The sequence below is a fragment of the Clytia hemisphaerica genome, unplaced genomic scaffold, assembly GCF_902728285.1.
Source record: "Clytia hemisphaerica strain Z4C2 unplaced genomic scaffold, Clytia hemisphaerica genome assembly, whole genome shotgun sequence".
Taxonomy (NCBI): domain Eukaryota; kingdom Metazoa; phylum Cnidaria; class Hydrozoa; order Leptothecata; family Clytiidae; genus Clytia; species Clytia hemisphaerica.
The window spans coordinates 325,311-353,157 of record NW_027104206.1 but is presented as its reverse complement, the minus strand read 5'-3'; the positions used below and the strand labels follow the sequence as shown (position 1 = coordinate 353,157).

The 27,847-nt window shown below is 35.2% G+C and overlaps 2 protein-coding genes across 2 annotated transcripts; one reads left to right on the top strand and one right to left on the bottom strand.

Annotated features, from left to right (window-relative positions):
• Positions 1-555: 555 nt before the first annotated feature.
• On the top strand, positions 556-11,229 carry LOC136815330 (4-aminobutyrate aminotransferase, mitochondrial-like). The gene is made up of 15 exons (XM_067071770.1): positions 556-825; positions 2,071-2,150; positions 2,720-2,749; positions 3,150-3,267; positions 3,560-3,609; positions 4,054-4,134; positions 4,677-4,769; positions 5,322-5,451; positions 5,942-6,090; positions 6,800-6,937; positions 8,428-8,489; positions 9,189-9,294; positions 9,839-9,985; positions 10,261-10,372; positions 10,706-11,229. Exons 1-15 carry the CDS (start codon positions 738-740, stop codon positions 10,840-10,842), a joined length of 1,521 nt encoding a protein of 506 aa, XP_066927871.1. The 5' UTR covers positions 556-737; the 3' UTR covers positions 10,843-11,229.
• A 1,098-nt stretch (positions 11,230-12,327) lies between these two features.
• On the bottom strand, positions 12,328-25,870 carry LOC136815329 (uncharacterized). Its single transcript, XM_067071769.1, has 2 exons — positions 25,315-25,870; positions 12,328-13,089 (listed from the first exon to the last, which is right to left on the bottom strand). Exons 1-2 carry the CDS (start codon positions 25,807-25,809, stop codon positions 12,595-12,597), a joined length of 990 nt encoding a protein of 329 aa, XP_066927870.1. The 5' UTR covers positions 25,810-25,870; the 3' UTR covers positions 12,328-12,594.
• Between the last annotated feature and the right edge of the window lie 1,977 nt (positions 25,871-27,847).

The window sequence follows — 27,847 nt, the reverse complement described above, 5'->3', positions numbered from 1 at the left end:
GAAATATATCCCGGGTGGAAAGTTTCAAAAAAGTAGAAGGTAGTTAGGGCCGGGCACTCAGGGTAAAAGCAAACCTGTGATACCTACCATACGTGCAACCCTTAAGGGTATATTTTCAAGCTTCCCAAAATGCACTGTAAGTGTCGATATCAGCAAAGACGAGAAAAAATGCACTTTCAGGGTGTAAAATTTGCAAAATTTTCTCTGCACTGTAAGGGTCCGATTTCAAAGGCCTAATTTTAGGCCACATGTATGGTCGTTTTTGAATCGATTGCCCCCCCCCCCTGGGTAGTTAGGGAAGTCTAGACAGTCAAGCTTATAGCTTTTCTTTGCCAAAAAAAACTTTAACAAGCTGTTTTGACTTCTGATGGTGACTTTATGACTTTATAAATAAAGATTCACTTATGATCCAACCGAGACATAAACAAACCATCATCAAAATAAAATAAATATTTGCGAAATCCATTTGTATTTTTACATAAAGAGCTCCAGAAACCCGTATGACTTGTCAAACTTGTTTCATAGCTTAGTCCTAGTGAAATTTTATATCATTTCGTTCGCGTTCTCAAAGTAGATTTGCAAAGGGAAAATCGTTTGCAAAAATAGTGAAGGCTTTCGCAATAAATCCTCACTCGAGTTGTATATTCAGCTCAAGGAGCCACGTTGATTTTCTTGTGTCATTTATTTTTGGAGTTTCTTTTGAATATTACGTACGGTTTTTGATTTGAAAGTTCACAATGGAAAAAGTTAGCCGATGTTTTGCACAAAAAAGCCGACATTTGTTGCTGAGCACTGGCGGAAAAGTTTCAAGAATAAATACGCGAGGTATGAGCTCAAAATATACACGTTTTTTTTTTAAGAAACCAGTTTTACCAAGCAGCCTCAATGTTTCTTAAGAAATCTTCTAAACTTTTTGACACAATCAGCCTCATGGAAGGCTGGATTGAAAGGTTCTTAAAAAAACCGAATTAAAAAATATATTTTCTCATTCTTAGCCTCGGTATGTTTCTTAGTTTAGATGTTTCTTAATTTTTAGGCATTCTGAGCCTCGTGTTTCTTAAAAGTGTGTTTCTTAAGAAAAAAACGTGTAAGCGAAGTGACATAGGTTTTAACATTTTGTGGTTTTGAGTTATTGTTTTTTTCAACCGTATTACGGTTTTACTTTGGTTGAGATCAGGTTTTATGTCAACCTCTATGTAGTAGTTAATAAGAAGTAATAAGAAGCCCAGGTAGTTAAACTAGTCTAGATCAATTCCTCCCCTTTTATAAAATGCAGGGGTCTTATTAAGGCCCGACGAACGGCGAGTTCCGCCGGCCCAAGGCACAAAAAAAGTTACAATTTGCCGTCCGAAAAGTTCGGTTTCGCCGCCTCAAGTACATATTTACGCTAATCAATACACTGCACTTGCTAAGAATTGCCGGCCTAGAATCTAGAAATCACCAGAGTTAATTTTTCATTCGCCAGCCTATCAGAAAACAAAGCAAATGATTTAATTCATGGTGATAAACTTACTAAGCCAACCGTCAGAAGACTTACATTGAGATAACTAGGACCCCAAGCAGTCAAACACAGTTTCTAGCAAATTCGAAATCGAACGGAAGTCTAAGTTGTTCGATTAGAGAGAGGATTTTAAGAGGGTTCTCCCTTGACGGGAACTAAGTGACTTTACTCCTCTCGATATGCCTGACGTCTCCAGAAAGTTTCAAGTCCATTCCGGGAGAATTATTTCGAATTAATAAAGAAAGATTCGAATAATAAGCTGAAAGAGTGATGATTTGATAGTAACCATCATTTGAATTTTGAATTGTATTGTTAATATCGCCATGAACTTCATGATATCGCCAAAAGGATAATAGATAAAGCTTACCAAGTGCACTATATTCCTCTCTTTAACTTACTTTCGCCACTTCTAAAGATGTAAAATGAGACTTAATATCAATAAAAATTCCGGTTTATAAATAATGTCTAGGATGATAGCTTAACCCTGTTCGTACTAGGGGGGCTTTGACTGAGGTCGCAAACTTGCTTACTAGAATTGATATAGCTATTAAATGATTTTCTCTTCTTAGCATTAACATCATTGTGTCCTGAAGATGGACATTTTGCTGAACCAAAAATGGTCACTTCTTTTCCTGGACCAAAAGTTCTGGTAAGTTTCCTTTTGAAAAGTTTGAGGTTTTTTGAAATATTATGAGCAAATTAAAAATATCTTTACAACACCACTGTCTCCACAGCCCCGGTTGGACTTTTTTCGTCAGTGGGGATAAAAATTCCTATTGAAATCCCAATGGGGATAGAAATTCTATTGTTCCAAGGTTAAAAAATCCACATGGAATTTAGAGTGGGGATGAAATCAAAGTCAATTTCCTAGTGGGGCTAAAATTCCATGATATTTTCCCAACGGGGACGAAATTTTTTCTTAATATTCCAGTGGTGCTTGGGTCCTAGCGGGGCTGTGACACAGGGTTGTTTTAGATTGATCTACTTACAACCCTAGATTGAGCAGTTATTTGGTTGATTTTTAGCATGAAAACTCAACAGTTGACATTTATATATAAGATATTTTTGGAGATTGCCAACAGTGAAATTTATGCTGTTTTTCATACAAGAATATACCCCCAAATGTTAGAAATAGGGTTTGTTCATCCTTAAGAGATTTGATTCTCATTTTTATCCGAGGCTTCTGTCTAAGAATTTTATTGTTTAATGCATTTTCAGGAACACAAAGGAAGACTGGCAAAGCACCAGGTATTTAGAACTGTTCTTGTACCATATCATTCTTTTCAAAGTCAGTTCTTTTATCTACCTTTTGTTGACGAAACCTTTCTAATTTTAAGTAAGAATGACATATTTACAGTTGACACTCTCTAATTTGACATTCGACTATTCAATTACTCCATTATTCGATAATATTGAAGGTCAAGAGTCAACAAGAAACTCTCACAAACTACGCTCTACTATTCAATACGCTCTCTTATTCGATAAAAATCCAATTCTTGAAAATCAGATAAGAGAGCATCAACTGCATATATGGTACATTTCTAGCTTCAAATCTCTTCAAAGCATGGCCCAATTATATTTGAGTCTCATTTTATGAAAATTTGGAGTTTTAAAGACACTTAAAAAATTTCCGTTTCCATTTTCTCAGCGTGTTGACCAATTGGTGATGTTTTGTGATTTTGAGAACAGCAAAGGAAATTTCTTGCAAGACATTGACGGCAACGTATTTCTAGATATCTTTCAACAAATCGCTTCTATTCCATTAGGTATTAAAAAATACTTTAATCCAGTCCCTTTTGTCTTTTTACGGTCCATTTTCTTAAATCTAAAAGTAGTGGAACTCTAGTTTGTAGGACAATCATTTCTCGGTACTCATAAATCGGGGAAATAACCCAGCTGGCACAGATCCTTAATTTTCTGTGAGCGTCGAGCCATGGCTCCGCAAGAGAATCGACATAGGCTGGTGGTTTCCATTTAAAACTTTTGTCCCGATTATGGATGAAAAACGCAAAACAAAGAGTATGGTATGGCTCTCTCAATATTTCTTTTCGTATCTAGGTTATAACCATCAAGCTTTACTCGACTGTGTTAAAACAGAAGAATTCCAGGTCAGTGCATGCTTTCATATCGGGAAACTTAATGATTTTTCAGAGAAAAGATTTATGGGGTAACCGGTCGCATAAGCCCTGGGTCACACCTTTTGAACTAGGCAATCTTTTGGAATTAAAACTAAAGGGTCCCCTGCATGTAGATTGTGATGTGCAATGTATTAACTTATTGTGCCATATTCCTTCGTTTACTTAAACTAATTTGTTAATCCCTATACAGAACCGCAGGTACGAAATCATTTAGAGGAAGCCATTCTCATGGATTAACGGTTAAAGGTTTTGAAAAAATGATGTGAGGTCACATTTCGAAACAACTTTCGATCTTTCACTTGTTTGCAGGATATCGTTGCGTAAAAAAGTAGCTTTAATTTATCTGACTCAGCATGAAGACACTGTCTAAAATAAGCTCCTTTTATTCCCGTAGAAGACCTTTAATTTTTTCAGAAAATTTTGATCAATCGTCCAGCACAGGGTCTTTCTCCTGGTAAAGAAATGATGGATCGAATGGAAAATACACTCATGAAGGTACGTGTGATCAGATGTTCTTTTGGACCACGTTCACACGCTACCGTTCCGTTTCGCTCCGAAATGAAATGAAGCAATTCTATTGGTTACATTTAAGCTTTACGTCACTTTCAACCAGTAGAATGGCTTCATTTAGTATCGGAGCAAAACGGAAGCGTTACGTGCGAACATGGTCTAGAAGTAACGTAAAGCTTTCGTAGCAATGTCAACTTTTATCATCCGCATTACAGTCTGTCCATAATCTTTTATGAATAAAATCCTCATAATTTATATGGATTTTTATGACTTAATTGCGTGATTTTGTTTTCAACTATCCTGTACTTCTTAAGACACACTGTCTTATAGTTTAAATGCTACCATCTATGTAGATACTCTGGTAGAGATCCCTGTACTAGCATTTTGAACTATACGAACCAGGATTTAGTCTATACTATACCACGGCTTTTTCTTCATAAGAACGGAATAAAAAATTCCGGTTTTGCTATCTAAGTTTAGATGTAGTGAGAATTCTAAATACTTTTTTGTATTTTCTTTTCGTTCAGGTGGCCCCACGTGGCTTGAAGCACGTGCAACAAATGATGTGTGGAGCATGCGCTAACGAAAATGCAATGAAGGCTGTTTTCTCAAGATATAATGTAAGGAGAATTTTCCCATTGACAATATAACAAGAGCCGCAAATATGCGGATTTCCTCTAATGGCCAAGCTGACATAAAAAGAACATTATGAGTAAAAGAGAAATACACCTGAATACAATTGGATTGCTTAGAGCTCAGTTTACGCTTGACGAAAATGCCATGAAAGCTGTTTTCTCTAGAAATAGTATATAAGGAGCATAAACCTATAAAGCCCAAAGGGCGCTGAAATAATGTCGCATGACCTAGGTAGAATTTCCTACCTAACCACGGCACACTTTTCAGCAAAATTACGCCATCTAGCCCTTCGGTCTTTATAAGTCTATGGTAAGGAGTCTTTTCTCATTGCATGAAGGTAAACATATCAATGGAGCTTGCAAAATGTTCTAGATTTTTACGCTAGAAGGTCGCATATTTTCTTTGCTATTGCTATCTTTCCTTTGGTACCCAGTACCGACCACCGAGATTTTGACGCATTTTTAAATCAAATTAAAATTAAAACTGTTTATTCCAGGTTTATTCTTAATAACAATTTTGTCTTCGCTTTATTATAGGCGATGAGACGTGGCAGTATCGATCCAACACCATTAGAACTAGAAACGTGCATGGACGGTCGTGCACCTGGGGCTCCTGATGATCTATGTATAGTTGCTTTCGATAAAGCCTTCCACGGAAGATCCTTAGGTTAGCTACATTTTTTTTATCAAATCACGCTCCACTTCTTATAAAAACATAAAATAAAACGAAAACGCTAGAAATAAGAACAATTGATGCCTGAAATGATAAATTAAAAGCAAATTTTTCCTATGAAATTTGGAGTACAACATTTAAAAGGCCTCAATTTTGCCCTAAAAGTGAGAACAAACTGAGGCTCAAAGTGCTAAATATAAGAACAGCCGGCTCCGATAAAAGATTCTAATATAAAATAAGAGTATTAACCCGCAATTCTGATTTAGACGGCTGGAATAGAACGGACGTGAGTATCACAGTGTATGAATATTACAAGATATTAGACAATAAAAATAGCCCATCCTCACATGTTAAATTTCAAAGAAAGCTTAACTGTGGTGCCTACTGTAAACTTTTTTTCTGGAAGCAAAAAAAAGCGCCAAGTTGATTCTTGGAGTAAAAGCTTATCTTATTGACGCTTCCTTTTCGTGTTTTTTCTCTAAAGCTACCTTTGCCATCTCACGATCAAAAGCCATGCACAAGTTTGATTATCCGTCATGGCATTGGCCGACTGCTACTTTCCCCAACTTGAAATACCCATTGGAGGATAACGTACAGGAAAATCGTGAAGAAGAACAAAGATGCTTGGAAAGTGTAAGTGTTGAGGAAGCTTCTCTTGAGTGCCGGTTTTACTACAAAATTTGGCCTATTTTATCCATCTGATATCCATAGGCGTAGCGAGATCCCCTGCAAAATTTATGAGGGAGTGCAGACGTTTATGACATATTCATTATCTTTTGATAAAACGAAGACTTTAATTATAGTTTCGTAGAAATCACTCTCGTCCATAAATTTTGCAGGGTATCTCGCTAAGCCTATAGATATAAAATTTTAACTTGATAGAGGAGGTAGAGCAATTCATCTTTGCTAACTTTTAGCTACCTTCCAATGTCCAAAGCTTTATACCATAGCACTATCCGAACTTTCGCAACTTTGGCCACTGACCATTATATATCCCAAGCTATATCCACCATCTTTGATCGAAGTTTTTTTTTTTAATTGGTACCCGTAAAGAAGACATTGCAGCGTTAAAATTTAACGTCTCACGGCGCTACATCATCAAAAGTTTTCGAGGGAAAGTAGATCTAGCGCTCTCGATGCATTTACACCGCTATTGAGTAGTGCCGCCATTAGGGAACCACTTTTCAAAAAAGATTTTGCTTGGCCGGGATTGAGAAACTTAGTCTATATAGGGTATATAAAGGTCAGTGACTTTGGCCCGTTTGATTGTTGAACGAACTTTTAGATCTTTAACCGCAAATACGGTAACATTATATAAAATACACTTTCTATATGGCCTTAGCTTGACAATTTGATCCGTGACAGTAATGCAAGTGGTAAATATGTGGCTGGATTGATCGTTGAACCCATCCAATCAGAGGGCGGAGACCGACATGCGAGCAACGAATTCTTCCAAGGTGTTCAAGCCATCCTACATAAAGTAATTTTATTTCTTTTATTCAATTTTTTACATAGCTGCCCTCGTTTTACATAAGATTCAACTTCCTGCGGTAAGACTCTTCCGCTATTTTACCCGGGATGGGATGAAATGTGAAAGAGATTTGATCTTTTTTTCTAAAGGTACGGAAAATCATGTGTTTACGTAACTGCCTGACTTTTTGAAGCTTACTTTTCATCTATCCGGGGTCTTGGTCTTTTCCCGATAGAAAAATTGCAGTGGAATCTTAGTGCGGGATGTTGAATCTTATGCAAAATGACGGTTTTTCATGCAGTGAGTACCACATCTTGGGCTTATTTTGAAATAAAAGCTGTGATCTCAAAAGCATATATAGGTTTGTTTGGGCTGACCTCACGGTAGCTATTTCAAGGCAAAACTAAAGTCTATTTACGATAAGTGTGCACTAAATTTAGCTTTGATTGTTATTTCTCAACCAATGCTTTAATCTTAAATAAATCTTATAAACGTTATTTTTACATCTTTGGAAAGCTAAAAAATTAGCAATATTCAACAGAATGTAAAGTAGCTTGACTGATTTTTCTGAAAAGAAATTTCTTACACAATGTAAAATTCCGGGGTTGACAAAGTGGTTTACTTTACATTCTGTTGAATATTGCAAATTTCAAATTATATTTCCTAGCAAAAGTATATATTTTTGAAATCGCAAAGCTTTAAGCTTTCCAAAGATGTAAAAATAACGTTTATACGACCTATCTATAAAAAGTTGAATTTTTCTTCTTCATTTTTCTTCATGTTCTTTTCAAATTTCACGAAAAAAAAAACTAGCAGTAAATTAATAAGCTCCTTCCTACCTTCTCAACGATACCAAACTTTTTAAGATTGAAGCATTGGTTGAGAAATAACAAGCAAAGCAAAATTTAGTGCACACTTATCGTGAATAGACTTTAGATGATTCTACCGTCTACACAAGGTCACTAAAATAGGAATAACTCTGGTGGGGATAAATTTGAAAACGAAGTTTAGTTCGGCGCGGAGTAAAAAGTTATGGAGGTGTTTACATTTTTTGTTTAAAAATCTACCAGGGCTGTTTTATTTTTATCTACCACTCATTAAGGCTGTAAACATTATACAGATATATTTTCCCGCTTTTATTATTCCTCTAACGAATGATAGTATCGTCTAGGAAAAACTAACGTATAAATTATCTTATATTGTTATAAATCTAAAAGAGAAATTAACAGTAAGCGTGGTAATAAAGGGGGTGAGGCGGTGGCTTCCCTTACCTTCGGGTAGATAGTTATCGGAAAAATAGTCTTCGGATCTCTTCAAACTGTGGACGTAAGACTCATTTAGATACTACCTCCTTCCCAGCTGGCACACAACGTCAAAACAACGTCCATTTGACATTCATAACTTCCAAATTACGTTATTTGAACGTTAAAACAACGTTGTGTGCCAGCTGGGTTACCACTGATTCAACAGTTCCACTCTCATTTCATTTTCGTTTTCAGTACAACGCATCATTAATTGTGGATGAAGTGCAAACGGGCGGTGGCGCCAGTGGTGAATGGTGGTATGTAATCTTTTTGATATTTTTTTTATGACTCGCTCAATGTTCCAAGTTTCATACTGTTTGCTATAATTAGATCACCGAAAAATAAAAAGACCAATTATTTTCTTGCTTGATTCATTCTTTTGTAGAACAATTTTGTCACTGGGTTTGATGGAATCGATTTTCTAGAATGTTTTGATCTTTTTGATTGGGCTAGACTATTAGTTACTTTGCTGCGATAATCTTATATAGAAAAAACTCTTGAAAGAAATAACCCGTTTCATTAATCTTAAACAACCTGTACTCAAATATTGAACACTCGAGAAGAGCAAAGTCTTTCAATGATCTAATTTGAAGTCTGTCCTGATACACTGAAAAAATACCCCTACTCACAGACCCACTGGGAACCCTTCCCACTGGAAAAATTGGCCGAAATATCGTCCCCGGTGGAAAACTATATTCTAATTTTTGTCCCCGTCTGAAAATAATCAGATGAGCAAATCATCACTGCAAATTATTGCGCTGTTTTTTCCATCCCCACCAAATCTTCTGGCTAAAAAATAATGGAATTCAAATCCCCAGTTATAAAAAATATGGGAATACCAAACCACAATCGAATTTTGGTCCGTTATTTTTGTCCCCACTAGCTGATAAAATCCCACCAGGTCTGTGAGAAGGGGGTGTGAAAAACAACACATTACAAATGCATTATTCCTTTAGGTTACACGAACAATGGAACCTTCCAGTACCACCAGACGTGGTTACATTCTCCAAAAAATTTCTATTTGGTGGTTTCTTTTTCAGAGAAGAATTATTTCCACAACATGTAAGATTAATTTCATTGGCTCAAAATGAAGAATAATTTTGTTTAAATCGGTCCAAATTTCACGTTGAAAAACCTAGACTAGTAAACCACGACGTTCTATTTCACTTATTACATTTATGATCCCCAGCCGTGTCATACCACAGATTTATAAAGCCCGAAGGGCTAGATGTCGTGCTTTAAGCCATCACAGGCAAAGAATAATTGAATATTGCAAAAATATATTGTTGCTATTGTTTCCGAAAACCCGTGAAGCTTCTAATTGGTAAAGCGCTAAAATTCTATTGTAATGTTACGTGACCTAGGTAGGATTTCCTACCTAACTACTATGGGTCACACCAAAGATATCTAAAACGATACTTGATGCCACTCTGCTTGATGCTGTAGATGGATCAAGGGCAATTGGAGAATTCCAGGAAAAGTATTGGCGCCCTCCCCTACCTTCGATTAGACAGCGACTTTTTTGGAACTTTCTTCCTCCCAATTTTCCTGGTGTCAACAATCTGCAAAACTTTCTTTTTCAAATCTCTCTATTTTCCAATCTTAGCCAATGAGAATTCAGAACACATGGCTCGGTGATCCAGCTCGTTTAGCCATGTTAGATGCTGTTGTACAGACTGTTGAGAAAGATGACTTGATGACACGAACCAAAGAAGCTGGTGTTGAATTGATGAAGGGAATCAATCAATTACAGGTAATAACCATCCCAGCTGGCACACAACGTTGCTTCAACGTTCATCTAACGTTATATGGACGCTGTGAACATTAGATAAACGTCAAAACAACGTTGTGTGCATTGTGTGCCAGCTGGGATCGATTTCAAAGCCCCGAAGAGGCTTTAACGAAACTCTTAGATCGGAAATGAAGCAACTTATTTCCCATCCAAAACGGATGTCTCGCGTGGTTCTCACAAAAACGCCAAATTGAAAGAAATGTTTTCTGTATTATTCGGACTTATTTTTTTTTCAGAACGACTTTCCAGAATACGTATCAAAGGGCCGTGGAAATGGTACCATCTGTGCGTTCGATATGCCATCAACGGAGAAGAGAGATCAATTCTTAGGTTTATGCAGAAACGAAGGTAATACTTGGCTCTAATTTGTTGTTCTTACTAAGCTTTATAAAGCTTTTCATGTTGGCTAAGCGAGGCAAGAATTATTCGTTTTACGCGTAAAAAATCGCCTGTTTAAGTTTGAGCACATCTTTGCTTTAATGGCAGGTTTTTCTCAAAGTAAACAAAATCTTATGGATTTTTGCTATGGGTTTTTAGGGAAAAGGTTTGGGAAAGTACTTCAAAGATAATTCTTTAGTTTCGTTCTTTGTTATGAGGGGAAAATATATGAAAAGAAAATATTTCAGTCAAAAATCGATGAAACTTATTATCCGCTAAAAAAATCTTTGTTTGTATTTACAGGTCTTGGTGTTATTGGCTCAGGTGATATCGCTGTTCGTTTCCGTCCCGCCCTCATTTTCTCCGAAGCTCACGCCAAAATGACCTACGAACTTATGGACACAGCATTCACAAAACTACGAGCGCAAGATGCAAATTAAATGATTAGAATTATCTGGTGTAATGTTTAATAAGGTCGATTTTACTAACCAGATCTCACTTTTTTCATGCTTGCGAAAAATATCCATAAAACGCCATAGTTGGATTAAAGTGTTCTCCGCTGAAGGCTTTCGACGGCCTACAGTAGGCATGGTTTTAAATATTCAAAAATAATAGTTTTTTTTTTCAAAATTATTTTCACATTTATTGAATATCTTACTGAATGATGATTTAACACATTGAAATTATAATTCTTTTTGCTATTTCAGGATTAATTAAATGAAATTAAGCATTTTAATGTAATATATTATAAATAATTTTTTTTAACAAAAGAAGAGATATTTTTCATGGCAAATATTGTTAATGAACAACAAAAGATTGGTATAAAATGATTGATTTCGTCAATTAATTAATAACAATACAATAATATCATAATTCATAGAAATACTTTTTAAAATAAAAATTAAAATCGTAATATACAATAGACTCTCGCGAATTCGAACTTCTATTATTCGAACCTCTCTATAATTCTAACTTCCCCGTTGAGAAGATACTTACCTTCGTAAAGTTATTTCGTTAATTCGAATCTTCTCGAAGACTTCCAATTCAAGTTCGAATTAGCGAGAATCAACTGTATACACGTTTCTTTTATTTTTTATAAGAACATCCAAAATTTCTGAAGCCTTGGGATGTTCTCAACTTTATGGGTTTCAAGCTTAAAACATGTTCTTAAAATGTTCTTACTTTCAAATATTTGTGACCATTTTTACCTATTTTCCTAAGAAATTGGGTGTTTTTGAGTCCACAAAGCCTTAAAACTTGTTCTTAACATTTTGGCAAATGTTCTTATATAGTTTGTTCTTATAAAAAACGTTAATTGGGCTATTAATGGAAAGTGGGGACTGTTAAAAAAACTGTAAAAAAAGACTGAGAGTACTAACACCTTAAAAATGTGGGAAAAAAACTTTCTTGTTTCGCATCCTTTCAACGTTCCGTTATGAACGTTGGATGGCCTTGATTTGGATTTTGTGTACCAGCTAGGTTCAAGGTTGATTTGTGTTTAAAAGGCTTTGAAAGTGTTGACATTTTTTGGGATAAACATTGCTATTATGTCACATAAGTATGTCAAATTTACGGATTGACAGATATACCCCCTTCTCACAGACCCAGTAGGATTTTTTCAGCCAGTGGGAATAAAAATAACGGGCTGAAACTCGATGGGGATTGAAATTCCCATATTTCTTATGGTTGGGGAATTTCAGTTCTTTTGTTTTCAAGTTAGAAAATCCAGTGGGGACGGGAGAATTATTTTGCAGTAAGGATTGGTTTATTTGATTATTTTCAGTGGGGACAAAAATTGGAATATAATTTTTCACTGGGGACGGGAAGGGGAAGGGTTCCCAGTAGGTCTGTGAGAAGGGGATGTACAGAAAATGTGATTAAACAGGTAAAATAGGTAAAATTACAATAGAGATTGTGTCAGCATTATCCAAATTTCAAATCCCCTTTCACCCCCAATGTTACAGTCCAGCTAATCATATACGATGTTTCAACGTTCACTTAACGTTCGTACCGTTCGTTTAACGTTAAATGAATGCGTAAAAACAACGCATTGTGCTTACTTGGTTGATACAAAATTTTTTACCGAAGTCACCCTACAACGTTCTTTTAACGTTCATTTAACGTTCGTAACGTCCGTGTTCAATGAATGTTAAAAACAACGTTATAGGCTAACTTTGCAAATACACGATTTTTTAAAACAGTTTATGAAAGTCCATTTCAAGTTCACGTTCAATTTCAGCAGCTCTTTCTCCATTAAATTCTTCACGTTTTTCATTATCATCATCAAGGTTATTTAACTGGCGTTTTTTCTGGTCATCATGGTATTGGATTAATTTCAAACATTCAGCTGGTAGTCTGAAATAATCTGGTCTTGGTCTTGTCAGGTAGAAATAATGAAACTTGATAAATTCTTCTTTGGTTCCTTTATGGTTGTTGCTACCATGTTTCACCTTATAGAATGATGACGGACATTTTGGTTGGGAAGGGTGGAATTGACGGAACGCCCATTTCTTTATGGTGGAGGCGGCATGATTTCGGGCGGGACCATCTGTGAAGAAGTATTCGTCAGTTTTGAATTGTTGTCTGTATGAGAGTTTTCGTAAATCGTGAAAGAAATCGACTTGACCACGTGTGTTTCGGACAGTGCATGACTTGTTACCAGACTTCGCGTCTTTAAGGTAAGTGTACTGAAATAAAAAACATTTGGAAATTAGGAAAGTATAAAATTTAAAAATAGTCAAGCGATATATTTCGGTGGTATTCTCAAGCTTATAAAAAATACTAGTGTTCTGTCAGATTGCACAAATTTCTATTTACATCTAAAAAAATTCAGTTTTTTCGAGTTTTTTTTAGTTAAGTTTAGGCACTTCAGTCACGTGACTAAAAGTTGTCGCGAAAATTTAGCGGGGAATCGTTTCTTTATAAAGACGGGGTTTCGGATTTTTCAAAAAATAGTAAACATTCTTCTATCAAAATATGGCAGGGGTTTTTACCAGCCTTTCATAAAACAAATGATTGTGTGTAAAGCTCAGATGACTGCCTGAGTTTCTCTCGTGTGTGCTGAAATTATTGTTTTCCCCAGTAAAATTCTACAGAGCTTTGAAAATCTTTTTTAATCATAACTTTTTGTAAACTCAATTTTTAAATATAGCACACCCTAAGTATTATAAAGAAAAAACTTAACTTTCCAAAAATTATAAACACTTTATATCCAGTGTATTAGAGACCATGCCAAAATTCAATATTGTGATTTTCAAATTTCCAACATGACCCCCGTCCCGAAATCACTTTCGATTTTGCACGGGTTTTTTGAGATTCCGGATCAAGAAAGGAGAAGAAGAGGGGTGGAGAAAGAAGCTGAAAAACATGGAAATATCTATTCCTATTTTAATGAATAGAAGAGAAGAAGGTAAGCATAAATTTCTTTCTGATTTCATGTATATTGTCTAGATAGTAATGATCAAAACTTGGAAAAGCTTGCACTTTTATTTGTGGCCCATATATTTAGCCTTGTCTTGATGTCTGATGATGCTAAAGATGTTAAAATATCCCTGTCACCTGTGTACCTTTTTGTATGTTCCCCATGTAACTTTTGTATATATGCTCCCTGTGTACCGTTTTGTACATTCCTGTGTACCTTATTGCAATTTCCCGTGTACCTTATTGTACGTTCCTCGTGTACCTTATTGCAATTTCCCGTGTACCTCATTGTACGTTCCTCGTGTACCTTATTGTACGTTCCCTGTGTACCTTATTGCAATTTCCCCGTGTACCTTATTGTACGTACACGTACCTCGTGTACCTTATTGTATGTTCCCGTGTACTTTATTGTAATTTCCCTGTGTACCTTATTACAATTTCCCCATGTACCTTATTGTACGTTCCCCGTGGACCTTACTGTACGTTCCCCGTGTACCTTATTGCAATTTCCCTGTGTACCTTATTGCAATTTCCCTGTGTACCTTATTACAATTTCCCCATGTACCTTATTGTGCATTCCCCCCGTGAACCTTACTGTACGTTCCCCGTGTACCTTATTGCAATTTCCCTGTGTACATACCTTATTGCAATTTCCCCATGTACCTTATTGTACGTTCCCCGTGTACCTTATTGTACGTTCCCCGTGTACCTTATTGTAGTTCCCCGTGCACCTTATTGTACGTTCCCCGTGTACCTTATTGTACGTTCCCCGTGTACCTTATTGTGGGATTTTCTGGAGTTTTTATAAGATACTTCACTAATTGGGTCATTAAAAGTAAAAGAGATGACGCGTTCTTTAGAAAAAGTAATAAAATTGTTTTATTTCAGGTTAACGACCAACCAAATCAAATAAGAGCTTGTTAAAACTCCAGCTTGTCCCCTTATTGTACGTTCCCCGTGTACCTTATTGTACGTTCCCCGTGTACCTTATTGTACGTTCCCCGTGTACCTTATTGTACGTTCCCCGTGTACCTTATTGTACGTTCACTTTGTACCTTGTGTACGTTCACTTTGTACCTTATGTACGTTCCCCGTGTACCTTATTGCAAGTTCCCCGTGTACCTTATTGTAGGATTTTCTGGAGTTTTTATAAGATACTTCACTAATTGGTCATTAAAAGTAAAAGAGATGACACGTTCTTTAGAAAAAGTAACAAAATTGTTAAATTACAGGTTAACGACCAACCAAATCAAATAAGAGCTTGTAAAAACTCCAGCTTGTCCCCTTATTGTACGTTCCCAGTGTACCTTATTGTACGTTCTCCGTGTACCTTTGTACGTTCCCCATGGTCCTTCTTGTAGGCTCTCGTGACTCTTTCTGTATGTTCCCTGTGGTCCTTTTTGTACTCTCCTGTAAACTTCTTCAATGGCTCAGTATATATGCATGGAAAACATAGCCCTAACCATCAAGCAGAGTCTCACACCTTAGAGTCTATTTTCTCAGCAGATTTTAGCGAATGACCACACATTTGGCATTGATTCCTTTAAAAGAGATTATTTCCCATTATGAAATTTTGATTTTTTTTCCTTTCACATTCAGGTGCCAGGATTACAAATTCAACAAAGTTGAACAACCTCTAAAGCTGACAATACAACGTAACTTGCTGACAATGATGTAATGATAATGTTGCACATAATGAAAATGCAAACAAAGATAAACATTCTTGCAATAATTGGACCAAGCAACTCTAGTGTTCCAAACTGTGATTTAATATCAATAATACAAATGTCATGGAGTTTCGTTTATGAAGACACAAATTTCACAAAAAAGATTGCTGGAAAGTGTTGTAAATATTTAGGAATAACTAAATGTGACAATTTCGAGGTTGACAATTTGGTATATTATCATGAATACTAAAGTAACATGTTATGCACTGGAAATCCAAATCTGTAAAGGAGGAGACCCATTTAAGTAACTTTTTATTTGTGAATGGTATATTATGGTGGTATAAAATATTGATGACAAGGAAATTTTTCATATGAAACTAAGGTGTACAGCATTGCGATATCTCCCAAATTCATTGCCATATTTCCATGGGTCCCTTAGTAGACAATCTCAAGATATTTTAGCACTTTCTTACTCATGATTATCATTTGCATGCAATTTCTTAACAAGTTTTTATCATCTGTGAACATGTCTAATAAATTGTTATTCATTACAAGAATAAAATTGACTGTGTCACTTTCAGTAAAATATTGTGTTTCGTTTGATTTTTTAGATAGTAGATGGAATGTGGAAATCTTTTGATGAAAGGAGATATCTAAACCAAATTTTGAAGACCCTTTATTTGATGAGAATTGCAAAAAAACATTTTTTATGATAGTTTTCAACATTTTCTTCAATTCCATCTTTTTTATTTTAGTGCGTTTTTCTGATATCATCCAATTTTAAATTTTAAATTTCTGTTGTCTGGGACGAATTCAGACAATAAAATTTGGCACATGGAAAGATATAGTATACTATATCTTTCAGTAAATTTTGAATTCAATTTTTTCGCTTACCTCAGTAAAAATAAGCAAAAATCTAATTTTTTGCAAAAATCTTCAATATCTGTTGATTGGAACCACTTCAGACAATAAAATTTGCCACACTGGAAGATATCCAGGTACCAAAAATTTAAAGATCAGAATTTTGAATTTTTTTCGCTGACGTCAGCAGGAATAAGCAAAAGTTGAATTTTTGCAATAAAATGCTGACATCATCAATTTTCTCAAAAAAAATTTTTTTAAACTCTTGTTCACCACGATACCTTTCAGTGTGCAAAATTTTAGCTTTGCAATCAAAATATTTCAAGAGTTATTGCAAAAAAACGGATTAATGACGTCATCTGCCATTTATGACGTCATCGAATCTAAAATCTTCAATACTTGTTGACTGAAACCACTTTAGGCAATGAAATTTGCCACACTGAAAGATATTCAGGTACAAAAAATTTACAAATCAAAAATTTCGATTTTTTCTGCTGACGTCAGCAGGAATAAGCAAAAATCGAATTTTTGCAATAAAATGCTGACGTCATCAATTTTTTCAAATTTTTTTTTTTCAAAATCTAGTTTACCACAATACCTTTCAGTGTGCAAAATTTTAGCTTTGCAATCAAAGTGTATCAAGAGTTATTACAAAAAACGGGTTTATGACGTCATCAGATGGCCTAAAATTGAAATTTCTTAATTTTGAGGCCAAATTTTTGAAAATTTGTAAATTTTTTTATTCAGCATCACGAGACATCATTTTTAGCACCAAAATGAATCAAAATGGACATTCAATATTGAAATCCTGAATTTTAATTGCGATTTTTGTTACTTTTTACCCCCGGATTTTTTCGTTTTTACGTTACCTCCCTGTATAAAAGTGGTATTAATTTTGTGAAAAAGTGAAGTTTCAACAAAAAAAAATTTTCAACCTGTAGTATGATGATCAAAGATCAACTGAAAGAAAAAAATCGAAAAGGTGTTCACCTGAACTTGGGTTATAGACAAAACTTGCTCAAAATTAAGTTTTTTTGACTAAAAAAATGCCTGTTTTTTGCCCACTTTTTGGAAGGCTCCTTGCAGTAAAAGTCCGCTAATTTTTGCTCCAATTAGCTTCACAAAAAATCCAATAACTTTTTTTCTATAAATGTTACAGAGGTCAGTGACCCCTCGTTGAAACGAGAAAAGATAGAGCTTTCCAATGAACCAAGTTTGACAGGGGTAGTTAAAAGTTCGAAAATCGGCCTAAAGTGCCTATTAAGTTTATTTTTTGGAGTTACTGGCCAAATTTTACGTATTTTACGTCCGGTTCAAAAAACAACAAATTTTTATCTTATTGAAGCAAGAGCATTTCAGTTGAACCATCTTCAGTTCTGGGTATTAAAAATTATTTTTAACTCTTAATCTTTTAATCTTAGTCTTACATACTTTTTCACGATTTTATAATTCGCTTTTATTAAATATTTCCCGTTTTCCAAAAGGGAAATATTTATTAGCCACATTCCGTAAAAGGGCCTGGTAACTAGCTGTAGGGACTTTTTCGATGATATGCGCCATCTTGCGAAAATTCCAAACCAAAACAAGGCAAGATTGAGAGGAAAAGATAGAGAAGACTGAATTTTTTAGCAGATTGGAGTTGTTTTCACAACCCACAATGAAAAGTAACTGCAGTTCCAGCTTGTGTTTTTGTGAAAGACTGTAATGGTAACCCTATTAAATTCCATCGTTTGTCAAAGGATCCTGAATTGTGAAAACAGTACAAAAGACTTTTCAAAACAGAAGGATTTGGAAATTTGGTGTCATATGTTTGACCATTGGAGTTTGTTTCAGATCATCTTCTAATGATTTACCAGATGTTATAGTTCCTGAATCCCAATACAAACTGATCAAGAAAATTAAGTACGAACGAGTAAAGAAACGTTGGGTTTTTTATCTGGAATTCTATCAGTTTCAAGAACAACAATGCTATGGAGAAAATGAGCAAGCAGTACACACACAATCGAAACCCCAACAACAACCAGGAGGTTGACTATCAGGAGATTTCTTTTGATAGTTGCTCACTTAGCTTTGTTTTGGTTTTGGTCTTGGCTTTGTTGAACACTTTACTGACAGCTCGATGTTTAATAGCAAATAGGATACACGAAGGATACAAACACATCAAAGGTCATGCTTCAAGGATGAGGTTGCAGAAGACATTATTTATGTGCTGGCATGAAAATTAATGCCAATAATGGATGTTTTTATAGAACTGAATTCTGAAGTTCATAAAAAAATTACATATACAAACAATATGAGGGTCCTCAAGATTATTTCAGTCAATCAGTCAATCACGGTATGAATTCTCCACCCCTAGTTTTTGAATTCAGGATGTGTATTATATTATTTTCATTTGCGTAGTTGTAAAACTTTGCATACAATTCAATCCCACTGTGGACTGAGACAACGAGATTGAGCCTATGGACACTGATCAAATTACAACATGGGATTTACAGTTAAATGACATTTTTTTGTATGGAACTCTTGGAATTCAAGATTGCAAAATAAATTTCAAAACAGACAAAATAATTTTTTGTATCAACAAGAATTTCTATTTGGTGGGATTGTTTGTAATATATTTGTAGGTATATATGTATTATCTTTAAAATGTAATTTATGGAAAATATTTTATGACTTCAAATATTTAAAAAAACAAATTTGAAAGAAGATCTTTCTCATCACTCTATACTGCCCTCTTTAAACACTTTTCTTGTTATACAAAGTACAGTAATAGATAAAACTCTCAAATTTTTTTTGCTCTTTTGCTGTTTGCTTTTCATTAAATATTTATATGGTTTCTCTTTTATTTGGTCTTGTTATTATTATACAGAGAAAAAAACGATTTTGTTTAAATTACTGTACTGAAAATTAATGGTTTTTATGAGAGAAAGCAAAGGACACACTTTTCATACTAATTCTGACTAAAATTTAATGTAAACCTGATAAAAAGGTTCAGTTTTTGCATGGTACCCTCAAAATCCTAGATCCGCCCCTGATTCCTCAGCTTCTTCTTTGCTAAATCTGTTTATTTTTCCAGTCTTATAGTCTCAGATTTGCTCAGATCCATAGGCCGCCTAACTGAAAACGAAAGTGAAATCTACCATTTTGAAAAATTTATCCCTACACGCCAATTCGACCGCGTCCGCGGAATGTGGCTAATTAAAACGGGCTTTCTCCATAATTTCCCGTGTCAAAACGCCTTCCGTACGCCCTGACTGACGCCCGTTTTTAATTTCACAGCGAAAAATGCACCCAGTGAAGTATAAGTAATGTATCATGATTCGAGTCGGCTGATAAACTATATATATAATATATGTTACAAGTTCCTTACGGATTCTCAAGCCCGGTTATAATAAAACTATTACATGTTAGTAGCAGACCCGACTGGCAATTGTTATGTAGCAGGTTGAAACATGAGTTTTTGCTAGAAAGATGCAGTTTGTTTTCACCAAGTTAAATCTTTAAAATAAATCAAACTGTGTGGGTTTCTTTACTTCCAAACAACCTACCAATAGTTTTGGAACACTCCATAATAAAGGAAGATGGCTGTTCTTGTGGATTGACTTTCTGGTTACCCCATATAAACACAATGTGACATGAAAGTGAAGAGACATGATTTATTGGTTATTGTTTGATTTCTTGACTTGTATATCTCATGGCAAATGGGATAGCAAATGACTTTTCATGTATTGATTGGCAGATTGGCTCTACATATGATACCTCTAACTTTGAACACCTCCAGAATGTTGAAAAAAGCATTTTATGAGATAAGTTTCTATTGTAATTTTCATGGAAATTTTTAAGCGACAGATTTGACTTGGCGTCAGTTTTGTTTGGTTGATAAATCTTTAGCTTCACCATGACCGTGGGATGATTTTCAATAAACTTTTGTTGTTATACACAGTCACTCTTACACATGATGACTCCAGCCATGATTGGTATCAGACAGTCAGAATGTTGGAAATAAAACATTTTACGAGAAATTGTTGATAGAAATTATATTGACTTATTTTTACAATTTTGGTGGTGTGGGTTTTGTTGGTTGATAATGTTTACACCGTGGGATCCTGTTACGGTATATTGATTGTTGTTTGTTGGAATACACCGTTTAACAGTCTCGCCATCTCCACCGTAGAGGCGGTAGGTAAAAATGCTCACTTTAGTACTGTGGCTGGAAGGTTAGAGAAATGTAAACATTGTCATTTTTTTCCCTTCCTTTAACGAGAATGTTTTAGATGTTTGAACATGATATTAATGACAATTTTATGTATCTCTCCTGAAAATTTCACAAAAATTCATCAAGAGGAAAAGAAGTTATGATTAAAAGGAGTTCTTTACCTACCATTTCTCTGCTGGGTTTTCTTATGAGAACTGGATGTTTACCTACCATTTTTTACGGGGGAGAGTGAAGTTTATACTTTATTTTTTTCATGAACCGTGTGGATGGTTGACATCTTTCTCTAGTCTAGTCTTGTAAACCAATGCAGTGTCTGTTTTCAAATCTTGAATTCTCTATACCTACTGAACTTTTAAAATATGCATGATACAGTAATTATGCATGGCTGTATCATTGTTATGCTGGAGTACATAATTATTCAATATGGCTGCCTCTTTAAAAAAAGGTCTACTGTTTACAAGCTATTTTAAATGCTTTAAAACTTTGAGCCACATTTTTTTCTTTGTTGCTATTAAAGATAGATTTTTACTTTGTCGTAATGTAAATTTATTGTAAAGTTTTAGTTTTTGAGTTTAGTTCATCTGCAGTAGTATTTTTTCAGTAATCCTTAAATCTTGTGAATAAAGTAACATTTAACCAGACTTATTGCCCTCATTATATTCAAATTTGTATTTTTTTTAGGACTGATAAGTACATATTTTTAAACACCAAATCAAAGCAAACAACATGCCAGTTCTTTCTGGACAAATATATATGTATACTTTATTATGTGTGCTTTTTTATATATGTCAATAATGACCTTCATTTTTAAGGAAATATTTAGTCGCAATTTTGCGATTCTTGTTACTTCTTTGGAAATAAGGAAGATAATGTATATACACGTGAGGACAATAACCCATCAAATTCTCACCCCCTGATTTTTATGAAGGCGACAGTGAAGTCAAATGATTCAGCATTGAATTTTACAAAACAGACTATGATTCACTTATTAACAGTTTCCTTCTACAGAATTCCGACATCGGAAACGTAAAGACGTAATGAATGATCTCAACATTCTATGTCTATGTCTATGCTATTTCTAAATTTGCTGACTCACTAGTCCTTTCTGCGTTGAAAATGTTTCCTATATATTACTATGTAGTATTCCGATATCAGAAGTACTTAGGCACATAAATATTTCTTGAAAATGAGTAATACCTCAATAATTATGAAAAACTTTACTCATTACTTTTAAAATTTTGCTGACTTGATTTTCTTTTCTTTTTAAAGGATTGAAAGATTTCCTTCATTAAAGAATTCCGATACCGGAAATCTTAAGGCACGCTTTACTCCATAACTTGAAAACGAGTAATCACAGTGCAATATAAGTTTTTTTTAAAACAGCTCATTATATTTTGTGGTTTCGTTTTCTTGTACGTAATTTTTGATTTACGATTTACGATTTGCTTAGTTGCGTGGGGAAGCAAAAACATAAATGATTTTCCTATGGCTTACATGCAGCCTTGACGTTCAGGATATCATTAAATTTAGACGATGCTATCGTCCGTTAGAGGGACATGGCCCCCGGCGTGCGAATCGAATTGAGGGGGCCAAAAAAATATGTCGCCCACCATGGTAAGGCGACAAAGAAAATTTTCGTCTTTTCACCCTTATTTCATCCCTCTAAACGGTATTATGAGATTTTTTAAAGTAAAAAAATTACTTTGCAAAATATTAGGGGGCCATGCCCCCTCCCGGTGACGGGGGTCAAGAGGGATAGTAAACGCGGGAAAACACATATGCACGGCGTTTACGTGGTTTACGGGGAAAAAGCGGGAGTACAGTTTGAAACAAACGTTAACACCATTGTTTCCTCAGCCCAAAGGTTTTTCCAAACGGGCGGTATTTCCACCTTCCTAAAACTACACCGATTACAGTGACTTAGTTTAGACGTCTATGTTAAATACACCCCTGCCTCTGTGACCCAGTGGGATCCACCCCACTGGCCACCCCAGTGAAATTTTTTTCCAAAAATGGCTCATTTTTCAGCCCCACCGGACAAATCACTCACCCCACTGGAATGTTGTAGTAAAAAAACACCCCATTGAAAATGATAAAAAGTTTACACCCCACTCGAAAAGCCCTTATTTTAACGTACCCCAGTAGAACGTTTCTTTCAAAAAATCGCCCCAGTAGTATTTTCTCCTTCCCCTTCTTTAAAGGTGAAATATCTGAAAAAGCCAAAAAAAATCGCCATCAAATGTTCCACTATTTACTGTATTTAACCCGACTTCTATGGTCATTTTAAAACGTGGAAAGTGCCAAACAAGAGGGGTTGAAAATCAAAAATTTCTCTGTCAGCGCAAACCACGGTTGTACTTGGCCCTTTCTTCCTTTAAAGCTAGGTTGTAGCCTCAAAGGTTTTCGAGAGGCTTTCTCACTTGCATAGATACTGAAAGAAAGACCTCTACTTTAACCATGTTGACTAAACATTACTAGGTCCCAGAGTAAAATTTGATATAACCATACTGCTCCTCTATAGCCCCCTTCCCCCAGACCTCATTACATTTCCTGTTACAGTACTGTAAGAGTATATTCACCTGATCAAGATGATATTTCTACTTTAGTAGCATGTAAGAAGCAGATTTTGACTAGCACTAAACCAAAAGTTAGCCAGTACCTTCCATAGTTAAAACACGATAGAATTAAGCGGTTTTTTGTCTAACAGGCTAACCAAAATTTAGCTCATGCAAAAAATTCTTTCTCACCCCAGTGAATTTCAAGGAAATTTTCGCCACCCCGCTCAATATTTGAAAGAAGATTTTTCACCCCAGTGATTTTCAGGTTTTTTTCATTCTCACCCCATTGGGTACTCAACACCCACTGGGGCACAGAGACAGGGGTGTTTAAATTGCAAAGGGCTAATCTAGCAAATTCTCTTGGATCAGAATGAAAAATGTAAAGACAGTGAAGTTCTTAGAACATCAACCAGTGGCAAAATGTATCTCGCATAATTCATATACTGCCTTAACACCAAACTCGTCTCCGTGTATCACAGGTATTATTCACTTTATTGATACAAGCCGAAGAATACTAATTGACGCCATCAGCAAGTTTCGAAAAACGGTTAATACACTAGTAACAAGGTTACCTTGACACTTGCAACCTTTACAACACCCTTCTCTCACAGATCCACTGGGACACCTTCTCACTGGAAAAGTTGGAATTTTCCCGGTGGAAAATTATCCTCCAATTCTTGTCCCTACTGAAAATATTATGCTATTTTTCCCAATCCCCACTGAATGTTCTGACTTCAAAACAAAAGGATCGAAATCCCCAGCAATAAAGAATATGATAATTGTATAAAGATATTGATGTCATTCATGATATTCATGCCATAATGTTTTCTAATAGGAAAAATACCCCGGTTGTAGCCAGTAGTGGCAAATTTAAACTAGACAAAAGTTGTATAAAATTTGCCACTACTGGCAAAAACCGGGGTCTTTCCGTAGAAAACATTACGTCATGAATATAATGAATTAAATGAGGTAAGGTTATACATAATCAGTATCGAAGCTCATAAAAGTGAAATCAGAATATTTAACAGTGGAAGGAAACGCGTGTTTTAAACGAGTTCATCTTTTCACTATACAACTGAAGGCCTTGACACTCAGGAAGATCGTTAAAGGAGCTTTTTATAGCAAATATCGTCATTAGAAACGGGAAAGTTAAAAGTGAACGCTAAAGCGAAATCAAAATTTTAAGTAGTCTGACATGAAGATCTAAATATTTTCTACATAAAAACAACTTTTTCGTTAGAGAATGAGAAAGCTAATCTTTCGAGATTCATATTTTGACCTAAACTATGATATAGTCTAAGATGAAATATTATCTAAGAAAAAAAACCAAAGCCGAAAAAAATTGCAAACGGTTTTTTTTGACGAAATGAGTTTATAGTCGGTAGGTTTGCCAGTCAGCCACTCTAGCCAAACAGAAAGTTTCTTCTTTATCATACATTACAAACAAAATTTACGATATGTCGACCGGTTTAAATGTTTAGACGCCAGTCCGACATCCGAAATATGGCACTTATTTCAAGACACCCAGTTTCTCATTTTTTAGAATGTAGAAGATTCCACACTAGCACTCAACTATATATCTTTAGAGTTTTTTAAAAAACGGAGTAACAGTGAACCTTATTAATTTTCTAAATGATACATCGTCAATTCGTTATGAAGCAATTAAAAATCAGCTCAATGCCGCATTCTGATAATTATCAAAATACATAAGATTCACTAATGATTTGTTTTTCCCGTGTAGACCATAAATATTAAAGCTGTATTATTAGTCATAAATGCTCTGTAGCCATATAGTCATAAAGGCAAGAGCTAATGTAAAAATCCACGAGGTATCATTGTTAAGCCTTTTTTTCTTTAAAGTCTTGAGCTGCGACCTTGATACCCATCACTGTAAACGTTTTTTATAAGAACAAACTATATAAGAACATATGTCTTCAATGACCAAATTGTCAAAAACAAATTAAGAATATTTTGAGGCTTTGTTTGAACACTCAATTTCGTAGGAAAATGGACAAGAATACTCAAAAAACTGGTGAAAATAAGAACATGTTGAGAACATTTTTAGGCTTAAAATTGGGCAAAAAGTTAAGAGCATCCGAAGGCTTTCAAAAATTTTGGATGTTCTTATAAAAAAAACGTGTAGTCTGAGAGGGTTGAAAAAAGTTGAAATTATTCGAAAAATTATGTTACCTGAATAATTGCATTTCCAAAGTGAAGTCTGTGTTCTTCTTGTGTAATCCGAATAACATCTTTCATCTCGGTACCATTTTCATATCTATACTTAATTTCTTCTCGAAGAACAGAGTTTCCTTTCTCAAGTGATTGTCTTATATTGCCAGATATGGATTGCGTCTCAACTGAATTAGGTAACCCATTAATGAGTTTCCCATGAAAAGTCACTGTAAAATCTTCTGGAATTTCACTACCACGAAATTCAGGTCGATCAACACATAATGTTTGATCTTTGGAACATGGGTGAAATATCCCACATGAGCACATTTGATTTTTTTCGCATCTGTGATATCTTCCCCACGGATCGTTGCCGTCGCATTCATAATATCCCGCCAAGTCGTTATCACAGATGTTACCTTTCCCAAAGAAGCACATTCGTTGTTGAGATTCACCAGAGACATCAGCGATGCTACAAAATGTACCAATAATCAAAATCGAAAGTAGAGACTTCATCTTTTCGAGTCAAACCTTCTCTTCGTTTCTCCAGTCTTTCTATTCAAAAGATTTATTTGAAATTGATTGTCAGAGAGAAGAATGAAGACACTTGAATAGAATATGTAGCGGATTCTTCTATTTATTGTCTCTATTGACAAGTCATTAAAAAGTCATTAAAAAGTAATTAACTATCAACAATCGTGAAACACATTAGTCAAGGTTAACGATTTCCCCTTAAAACAAAAACAATTCGAGAAGAAACTTCTTGAAGCACGTCATTAATTAATTCCATATGAATTTAATGACCTTTTCTTCGTAATCTCAGCAAAAAAAAATATTACGTGTTCGCTTTTTTCCGATTCGTGGTTTTAACACCTTCCCTCCTTAGACCTTAAGTTACGTCATTAACTATCATTGAAGGTCATGGGTGTATTGAGTAGCCTAGGTCACAAAGTCATATCGGTCTGGACGGAGTAACCTGGGTTTTACGTGCCCAAATATTGCGGACGTGAGGATTTGAAGAGATGCTGCCAAATAAAAGAGTAAAATCTCGTGCAAATATAGGAGTCGACTTTTGCTCGAATAATCACCTTAAATGCTAAAAACAGCGTACAGTGAACTCTCGCTAGCTCGAATTCGAACGGAGAATCTTATTTGTTCAAATTACAGAGATTTACAAACTATAAAAAAAGTGTTTTGAGAGGGTTTCTCCTTAACGGGGACTGGAAACAAGTTCGAATTATAGCAAGGAGCAAGGATCGAATAATAGAAGTTCGAATGAGCGAGAGTTTACTGTATTTATCTTTATCGGCGATCCAAAAAATATCTGCAATCTGATTGGTTAAAAAGAGTACAATATATCTTGTATTTTACATGTACAAAATATAAATTGACGAAAAGATGCTGTTGCATTGTAGCAGTAGCAGCAATCTAACGTCACTTTGCTACAAAAGTACCCTGCGCTTTCTTCCAACACAAAAAGTGCTTTTTTTGTACGGAAAAATCTCGGAACTCGTAAAATATTTCTCATATTGTACTCGTAACTGTCTGATAAATATTACATATTTCTGGTATGTCTCTCTGAGCAGATTCTGATACTCTGCATGGCACTTATTCACTTTCAAGGCCATGGCTACGCATATCTGCCCATGCTGGCGGACTCTTTAATCTTTTTTATCAAGATTTAGGATGAATATCAAAATGAGTGATTGCCTAACTAAAGCAAAAAGATTGCACCAAAATCAAACACAAATCACAGCATAACATTAGAACCCAGTCGCTTTCTCTTATTCGTTCTCAAGCAAAAGGCAATCAGTCAGCTCGGTGACATTCGCCATATCGCTTTAGAACAGACAATGGTATGCGCAGAATGGATGATCTGTTAATGAGAATACATAACGTTGACGATAAATGAACGTTAAAGGAAATATGCCAGAGTTTTCAAATATTCTCTCAGCATAAAGAAAACAAAAAGTCAAATATTTTATCTCTTGTATAAATTGTTGCATGTCCCAAAATGCCATAAGCTGATGGGTGCAAAAAATGGGGACCTTAGGGATGGTCATTGATATATCAAAAGAAGCGTATTAGGATGTAAGAATCAGGTATAAACTAAGGAGCACTCGATTTCTAAACGGCACCATGTGCCGCCAAAAAAATGGCTTTTAAAACCGGACCCTTGCAGTGAAATGGTACTCTTACAATGCATTTTACCAAATGTTTCTCACCATTACAGTGTAGTTTGATTGCATCTTTTATTTCCCCCCAAAAAAAATGAGCCTGGGTGTCGATACAATGTGCAAAACAAATCAAAATGGGTGCACCCTTACAGTTCATTTCTAGGGTCTCGAAAAACCTATTTGAGACTGCCCTATTTTCGCTGTTTTTCATATACCTTTTTAAAAATGCTATATCTTGGGATTGAGACGTTTTCATCATATCATTCACCCCTCAAAATAACCGCAAGACTTCAAAAATTTAGAAACTTAAAAAAAAAAATTTTTTTTTTTCAAAATGGTGGAAATCCATAATGGCGGCCAAAGTAGCAAAATTTTTC

Bases quoted from the DNA above. Each gene is read 5' to 3' on its own strand.
- LOC136815329 (XM_067071769.1), bottom strand. From the start codon at position 25,809: ATGAAGTCTCTACTTTCGATTTTGATTATTGGTACATTTTGTAGCATC. The intron at 13,090-25,314 runs GTAACATAATTT...TTTTTATTTCAG, and splicing joins TTGGAAATGCAATTATTCAG to TACACTTACCTTAAAGACGC.
- LOC136815330 (XM_067071770.1), top strand. From the start codon at position 738: ATGGAAAAAGTTAGCCGATGTTTTGCACAAAAAAGCCGACATTTGTTG. The intron at 3,268-3,559 runs GTATTAAAAAAT...TTTCGTATCTAG, and splicing joins AATCGCTTCTATTCCATTAG to GTTATAACCATCAAGCTTTA. The intron at 3,610-4,053 runs GTCAGTGCATGC...TAATTTTTTCAG, and splicing joins TTAAAACAGAAGAATTCCAG to AAAATTTTGATCAATCGTCC.